Below are 9,224 nucleotides of genomic sequence, written 5' to 3'. Positions count from 1 at the left end.
TTTATCATATAATTCATGCTCTCAAGTTAAAATCTTTTGAATCACAAGCATGTGCATATATAATATATCAAATCACTTCGGGAATAGGCCTAAAGACCAAATCAATATCATAAAGATGCTTGAAACATGTTTATATTCATAATTTCAAAACCCCCATTTTTAAAATATGAATTTTTAAGCCCATGATATTTTTGAGATAATCCCACATACCTCTATATGCGAATATGATAGGTGCTTCTTGAAGCCTACGTTGTGGAGATTCCAAATCTTCAATTTATTTTGAAAACCCATGGTTGAATCTTGAACTACTTGGATTTTTATTTTTGAAACCCTAGGGAGAGTTCTTGAACAATGTTTACATAGGCACCGCCTATGCTATCGCCTATGTTTACATATGCGCCGCCTATGCTATCGCCTATGTTTACATAGGCGCCGCCTATGCTATTGCTTATGTTTTCCAGGGGCCATGTGCGATTGGTTAGGCAGCGCATACTACTTTGAAAGGCCATAACTTCTTGCTCGGGTGCCAAATTTTAGGAAAATAGGTATCGTTGGAAAGCTAACTCGATGACCTATCATTTGACACATAGTAGGCTCTCTAATTCGACATATACAGAGAGTTATAGTCGATGGAAGCTGACACAAATTACAACGTCCACTAAAACTTAATCGATCGAAATAGTTTCAACTCTTCCTTGAGTTAAAGGACTTCTATGGTCTAAATTCAAGCTTGAATAGATTCACATACTACACAAATAATTAACACGTTATATTGGCATAGGATTTATGGCTTCAGGATTATCAACGCATCAGAATCATGGTCTATATTGTAGCCTAAAATGTGGGGCGTTACACCTTCTCATGTAGCTTCTTCATGGCCTCAGTCCATTTGCTTCCATCTAAGCTAATCACAAGATCACTTGGAAAAGGGTTAAATCCAAAGGGTTCAGGGGGTTGATGCCGTATACACACTCAAAGGGTGTCATCCCTATGTACGAGTGTATAACACGATTATAAGCAAACTCAATCAACGGTAAGTGCTCCTCCCAAGAAGTCATTTTTCCTTTAACCATGGACCGTAGCATAGACCCTAAGGTCCTATTTACTACTTCTATTTGGCCATCGGTTTGTGAGTGGCATGAAGTCTAAAACAACAACTTAGTACCAAGTCTACCCCACATGGACTTCCAAAAGTGACTTAGGAATTTAGAATCCCTATCACTCACTATGGTCCTCGGAACACCATGAAGTTTTACAACATTATCAACAAACAAAGAGGCTACACAGGTGCATCATCATATTTAGAACACGGAATAAAGTGAGCCATCTTGGAAAACCGATCCACCACGACAAAAATACTATCCTGCCCCTTTCTAGTCCTCGGCAATCCCAACACGAATTCCATTGATATGTCAAGAAAAGGATGCAAAGGGGTGGATAATGGGGTGTACAACCTGTGGGGTTGGAGCCGTGACTTGGCTCCTTTGCACTCAACACATTGGACGCAAATCCGAGCCACATCCTTGTGCATTATAGGCCAATAAAATTGTTCTTCCAAAATTTTGAGGGTCTTCTCGACCCCAAAATGGCCTATTAGACCACCATTGTGTGCTTCCCTCACAAATAATTCTCTCCATGAACTTGAGGGAACACACAATCGTCTACCTTTAAACAAGTATCCATCAAATTTGGTATAGGGATGGGAACCTCTATCTGTAACCCACCTATCCCTATCCAACTCTTCACTTTCCTTATAGATAGGAGCGAAGTGAAGGTCCTTGGGATATAAAGACTTGAGGCTTTCAAACCCCAAAAACTTAGACGGTAAAGTAGACACAAGCACATGTTTTAGGGACAAAGCATCGGTAACCACATTGTCTTTACCTTTCTTGTATTGAATAACATAAGGGAAAGTTTCAAGAAATTCAATCCATTTAGCATACCGCCAGTTAAGCTTGTCTTATGCTCGTAGATGCTTCAAGGATTCATGATCCGTTCAGATCACAAATTCTTTAGGCCATAAATAATGTTGCCAAGTGGCCAAGGCTCTAATCAAGGCATACAACTCTAAATGGTACGTAGAGTAGTTTAGATTTAGTCCTTTGAGCTTTTCGCTATAGTAGGCAATAGGCTTCAATTCTTGCATTAAAACCGCATCTATGCCGACTTTGCTAGCATCACATTCGACCTCAAAAGTCTTGTCAAAATTTGGCAATTGTAGTAAAAGGGCCGAGATGAGCATAGATTTCAAGTCCTCAAAGGCCTTAGCTTGTTTAACTCCCCACTTGAAAGACCGATCTTTTTTAATCACTTCAGTCAAAGGGGCGGCAATGGTGCTAAATCTTTTGACAAAACGTCTATGAAAACTAGCCAACCCGTGGAAGCTTCTCACTTCACCTACGGTTTTGGGAGTTGGCCAATTTTTAATGGCGTCAATCTTAGATTTATCCACTTTGACCCCTCTTGAGCTCACCACAAATCCAAGAAATACAACCTCATGGACACCAAAAAAACACTTTTCTAGATTAACATATAACTTCTCCTTTTGGAGGACATCAAACACACATTGTAAATGCTTTACATGCTCATCTAAGGACTTACTATACACCAACACATCATCAAAGTAAAAAACAACAAACTTTCCAATAAATGGCTTCATCACATGATTCATTAGCCTCATGAAAGTACTTGGAGCTTTTGTTAGGCCGAATGGCATAACCATCCATTCATAGAGATCGACTTTGGTCTTGAAGGCGATTTTCCATTCATCACCTGATTGCATACGAATTCGGTGATAGCCACTCCTTAAATCAATTTTAGAAAATAAACATGAACGACTCAATTCATCAAGCATATCATCTAACCTAGGAATAAGGTGATGATATTTTACTATTATCTTGTTGATGGCTCGACAATCAATGCACATACGCCAAGTCCCATCTTTCTTAGGAACTAGTGGCACCAAGACCGCACAAGGGTTCATACTCTCCTTGATATACCCTTTGTTGAGGAGTTCCTCAACTTGGCGTTGCAATTCCTTAGTATCCATCGGGTTGCTCCTATAAGACGGTTTGTTGGGCAATTATGAACCTAGCACAAAATCTATTTGATGTTCAATTCCCCAAAGTGGGGGCAATCCTTGCGGTAATTCCTTTGGGAAGACATCCTCGTAATCCTGCAAAACATGAGAACTAGGAGAAGAAATAGAAGTGTTAGTGGCGTTAGTATTAAAACAATGAGCCAAGGGTAGCATCGGAGTGTCCTCGTCATGATACACAAATAATTCTTTCCTCCTAGCCATCATCACCACACTTCCTTATCCCTTAGAAATTAGGAGCCCCTCGGTTTCCCCTACTCCCTCACTCTCGGGTTCCCCTCTTTTTCCCTCACTCTCGGCCTTCTTTACTTTTTTCCTCAATTCTCGCATCTTTTGGTGTAATTCATTTACTTAGGAAGGCAATAATGGATGAAGAGCGACCTTGCGGCCATTCTTCTTAAGTGTATACCGATTGGACCTTCCATCATGTTTGGTCGACCTATCGTATTGCCAAGGCGTTCCTAACAACAAGTGACAAGCTTGCATTGGTATCACGTCGCAAAGCACCTCGTCATGGTAGTTGGCTACCTTAAAACGTATCACACATTGCCTTGTGACCTTTAACTCGCCGCATTCATTCAACCATTGCAATTTGTAAGGACTAGTGTGAGGTTTAGTCGGCAATTTCAAGGAGTTCACCATTGCAACACTAACCACATTTGCACAACTTCCACCATCTATCACCATAGTGCACACACTTCCCTCCACAAGACATTTAATATGGAATAGATTCTCCCATTGTCTAGGATCATCTATTGCCTTACTAATCATGGCACACCTTATTACAAAGTTTGGAACCACGCACTCCCCTTCTTGCGAATAAGCATCCTCACAATCATCATTATCATCATGTGGATCATTTTTGGGTTCCTCTCCATCTTGAGGCTTGGCCTCATTCTCTTATTTTTCAAGACCCACTTCCTCATCAAGGTAATACAATCTCCCTTCCCTTAGGATCACATTACTCCGGTTCGGACATTCACTGACTTTATGTCCCCAACCTTGGCACTTGAAACATTGGAACCCTTTAGGATTAGGATACTTGTGAGCTTCTTGCCGGGGAGGAAATTTGTGAACTATTTGTCTCGGGTAGCCTTGTAGTGGTGGGTTGGTCTTTGTTTTTGGGCCAACCCAAAGTTGGTTAAACCATATCTTTGCTCCTCGTCTAACCCGAGATTGATGGTCCCTTTGCCTTGAACGATGACCTCTCTTTAAGCTCCCTTTCAATCTCAAGAGCCACTTGGAAAATCCCTTCAACGGTATCAAACTTGTGAAGCGTCAAATGAGTGGAGTTCTCTTTGTTCAACCCACACTTGAACCGAATAATGTCATGACCAATTTGTTCTCCCCGATGATCAAGCTTCAACATGAGTTGTTGAAACTCGTCATAGTATGCCATAACACTTCGATTCCCTTGTTGCAAATTATAAAACCTAGCAAGCAACTCATGACGATAACTTTCAGGAAGATACCGTTGCCTCATTAGGTACCTCAACCGAAACCATGGTGGTGGTTATCCCTTTACCAACTTGTTGCCGAACCGCTTGACGTATTCCCACCAAGTGTTAGCATAGCCTTCAAAATAAGCTATGGAATAACAACTCTTCTTCTTCTCTGAGATATCATTCACTTGAAACACTTTATCACACACCGACTCCCAAGCAAGATACACCTCGGGGTCACTTTCTTCCTTAAAGATAAGTAGGCTCAATTTGATGGTATTGATGCCTACGTCTCTCTCTAGGTGTCAATTTCCCCTTTATCCATACCCTCGGTATCTCCTTGGATCCACACGACCTCCTCTCTAATGATACAATACTAAGTGTGTATCAAGAGATTCCAACCAACACAAGAACAACAAAGTGCTAGTGAATTGAAAATGGCCACACACGGCTTTACTAGGCTTACAACACTTGTTTGAGCTAGAAAAGTGAGTTTAACAACAAGAACAACAAAGAAAATATTGTTAGTGAATCGAAAGAGCCCCACACGGCTTCACTAGACTTTTATATTCAACAACACAATGTTAACAAGATTTACAAAGAAAGAGATAGAAACTTGACACACAATATTCATTAATCTAAGAACCCTAACAAGAGAAAGGACCCTAATACTAATAAATATCAATACCAAGTTCTTAATTGGACAAAGAGGAACTCAAAGAACCCCAAGAACCTAGTTTCTAGCCAAGATACAACACTAGTATCACTCTACTAGTGAGAATTCGGTTTTGGCCTCTCCAAATGAGAAAGAGAAGTCAAAAATTTACAATTCTTTTGTTTCTTGAATAATAGGAGTGAAATAAAGAAAGAATATCCCTATTACATGGCTTATATAGTCACTTAGAACGGAAGGACAAATACCAAAATACCCTTGGCATTTAAGTGGGTGGGTTTGGGGTGTCTTGATGGGCCTCTTAACATTTTATTAAATATAGGCCCTTAGATGGGCTCACAAGGGTCTCACACATGGCCAAGAATGTGAACAAGGCTTGGAGTCATTGCAACTCACGTGCCTGGCTTAGTGCAAAAGGTCTTGAGCTAGGAATTCCCGTATCACCTCTCTATTTTATTGTACTTCTTGATTGTTATCTATATTTGTAGATATATGAAGAATATAAGCGAGTAGCATTGTCGGTGATGAAAAATCTGCTACTCGCTTATATGAAGATCGGTTTCATTTTTCTTGTTTTGACAGCATAACAATGCCAGAGTGATCTTAAGGACTTCTGCCACAAAATGGGAGTTACCATAGAGGGATGCGACATGGAGGATCGTGTTGCCCTTTGGAGTGACTACGTAGTTGTTTTCTTCATCCCTTTTCAAATGATCAACAAGCAGAAAATTGCCATCTCCGATATTTCCTCTCACCGCAGTATTACAGTATGTTGTGTTTAGTACAGCTACGGTAAAAGGCCTTTTCTGCCCAATATCGGAGATGGCAATTTTCTGCTTGTTGATCATTTGAAAAGGGAAGAGGAAAACGGCTACCAAGTCACTCCAAAGGGTAACACAGTCCTCCATGTCGCATCCCTCTATGGAAACTCCCATTTCGTGTCAGAAGTCCTTAAGATCATTCCAACATTGTTATGCTTTCAAAACAAGAAAAATGAAACCGCTCTTCATATAAGCGAATAGTAGAATTTTTGTCATCGATAATGCTACTCGCTTATATCCTTCATATATCTACAAATATAGATAACAACCAAGAAGTACAGTAAAATAGAGAGGCAACCTATGGAACAAATAGTAATGGCAAGACCAATGAAATGTGATAAGGTAGCAAACATACCCGTTGCAAGTGCAATTACAACTACTACTATTGACAAGCACTGAAAAATACATGTGAGATCATAAGGCTTCTTTATAATTTTCTTACTTTGAGGATCTCTACTTGTATCTACCATGAGGAAGTAAATGAATATGGCAACTGCTGAGAATGTAAAGGCAATGGCATCAGAAACAACAAATGCATGAAATGTTGTTTTCCTTATTAGAATCATCATCCCTTGATTAGGGTTATCGGAGCCGCTCTCAAAACCTCCTAGCAATGTGATACCAGCAGCAAAAGTGACTGTCGTTATCAAAGTGGCCACAATAATATGGATTTGAGCTGCCTTCATAATACTGTCGACTTCTGTTTGATCTATCTTTTTAGCTTTATCGTGATCAACTTCCCTCATTTGCATTTTGACTCCTGTTCCCATTTCAGCATTTGGATTGTGCATGTACTTGTACTTTCGCTTTACCTCAAAGTCACGTTTTTCAAAACGGCTAATGCTACACAAATCCTCCACCAATTTCTCCTATTTTCATCAATAGTACAGTTTATATCGAGCCAGTCCAAAATTTTAACGCAGTAACTTGTTTAACTGAGAACTAATCTGTTCATAGTTTAAGAGATAATGATATCATGTAAAAATAAATTCAGGCAAAGGTAGAACAAGAAATAGAATTACAGTTTTACTTGATGTTTCAACACCACATCAAGAACAGACAAAAAACTTAAGATTTGGGAGTGCATGCAAATCACTCTTTCGCTTGACATAATCCATGAACTAGTATTTCAATATTTCACCACCATATACTCAAGTGCAACCAGTATTTGAAAAACAAATGTGCGATCGCTTACCTTCTTTGTTGTCATTGTCCATGACAATACTATATCAAGTGGAGTCTGATTTTGTTTGTTAAATGACATCTTTTTTGCTCTAGGGTGATTTATTAATTCAGGCACATAGTTACCAGAGGCAGTAAGCAAATAGAGAGGAGTAGGAGTGACAAATGGGCGGGTTGGGCTGAAGTTGGACGGGTCAAGATAGATTGAACAAATAATTGGGCTAATGCCCAATCCTGCCCAAATGCATTTAGGTCAAGATGGGCTAAACTATGGGTAATGGGTTACAACCCACTCAATCAACCCAAATGCAAGTTTAATCACATTAAAAACGTCACCAAGTTTTTTTCCTTTTTTCTATCTTTTTTACCTTTTCTTTTTTTTTTTCTTTTTCGTTTTTTTATTCCATTTTTTCCTTTTTTTTGTTCCTTTTTATTTTTTTATCTGTTTTTTTCTTTCTCTTTTTTTTTTTTCGTTTTTAATCTATTTTTTGTTTTTATTACTTTTTTCTTTGAAACCTTTTTTTTCTCTTTTTCATTTTTTCTCCTTTTTTCATTTTTTGGTAATTCCTTTTTCTTTTCTCTCATTTTTTTATTGTTGTTGTCGTATTTTATATTTTATGTATTTTTTAAAATTTTTGTTTATTTTTATCATATATATTTCAAATAAATTTATTATTTATATTTGAATACTTTAGCCATGAATATAATTTATCATTTATATTTGCATACAAATAGTTATAAGGAATAATTATATTTACTTGATTCTAAAATATTTAATATGCAATATGTCATTCAATGCAAATGTATCGTTAGTATTTGTATGTCAAGTTTATCATTTGCATTTCTATAAAAACTCGTGTCATTTTTATGTGTATGGTTCAAATTGTATAAACATGTATCATTTGATACAAATGTAAACATTGTATTTGTATAGTTTAACATTTTATTTTTGTAATTTATTATTTATATTTGTATTGTTCAATTTGTATTAATATAGGAATATATTTGACCCTTCTTACAAAGATTACAAGTTATAATTAATTCTTTTTCTCACAAATTTTAGGAGTAATTTCTCACAAATTAATATTTTTTAACTTCGTTGACTCAACAACTACTTTAGATTTTTAAAATCACCTTACATATCAATTTGCTTAGCATTATTTAAGTTTTTTTTGTTCTTATTTCATTTTTTTCATTTCCTTATTTAGTGCAAAAATATATGAAATATTTTTTTTAAAATAAAATAGAAGCATGAACTAATTAAAGGAAAAAAGGCAAAAATATTAAACTAATTTTTGTTTTCATGTAAAATAAATTACCTAATATAGTTTTCTTTTTCTATATTCCCTCAATTCTTTTCCAACTTAAATTCATATTTCTTTTATAATTTTTTTTGTTAAAACAAGTGATGGCAAATCAGTTAGATGATTTGATCAGGAATCAATGTTCACACACAATTTTTTATTTACCAAAAAATAGCCATAGAAAATATAGTAGACTTAGTTTAATTTCGGGGAAAAAAAAATAGAATCCGTTCGGTTATAATAAGGAAAGAAATAAAACATCATTCACGTTCTAAATTCCTATAATTTAGGCATACAACTTTAATCCTAAATTTAGACTTTTTTCATATATTAATTATTTTATATATGATAAAATTTTAATTGATTTAAAAGTGTTACTTTAATTTTTCATTTTTAATAATATCAATAATTAAAGAAAATAAGTGAAAAAATAATTTTGCCTATTGCGAAGACTTTTTATGAAGGTTGAAAAGTTCAAACAATATTTATAAGGTTTTTCACACTTTTAATATACTATAGATAATAGATAAATACAGTAGCATTTTAGATAATATTATTTACTTTGTCCATCTTTGCTTGTAAATTTTACGACAATTAGCTTTTGCATGATATAATGTTATTTCAATTTCAATATTTTTTAGGTTTACAGGTACTTTTTGGTTATAAAACCTTACGAGTTAGAATGTAACTTTCCTTAATGGATAG

General features: G+C 36.2%; 1 protein-coding gene across 1 annotated transcript in view; it reads right to left on the bottom strand.

Annotated features, from left to right (window-relative positions):
- Nucleotides 1-6,274: 6,274 nt before the first annotated feature.
- LOC124896870 overlaps nt 6,275-9,224 on the bottom strand; it is a 9,559-nt gene continuing 6,609 nt past the window's right edge. The window contains exons 2-4 of the mRNA XM_047408727.1: nt 7,229-7,449; nt 6,389-6,902; nt 6,275-6,282 (exon numbers count right to left, since the gene is read on the bottom strand). Of these exons, the coding sequence (XP_047264683.1) occupies nt 6,275-6,282; nt 6,389-6,902; nt 7,229-7,449 (743 nt within the window). The remainder of the gene's footprint in view (nt 6,283-6,388; nt 6,903-7,228; nt 7,450-9,224) is intronic.

Source organism: Capsicum annuum, chromosome 3, assembly GCF_002878395.1.
Source record: "Capsicum annuum cultivar UCD-10X-F1 chromosome 3, UCD10Xv1.1, whole genome shotgun sequence".
NCBI classification, from domain to species: domain Eukaryota; kingdom Viridiplantae; phylum Streptophyta; class Magnoliopsida; order Solanales; family Solanaceae; genus Capsicum; species Capsicum annuum.
Note: the sequence above shows the minus strand (reverse complement) of the source record. Positions and strands in the feature narration are given on the sequence as shown.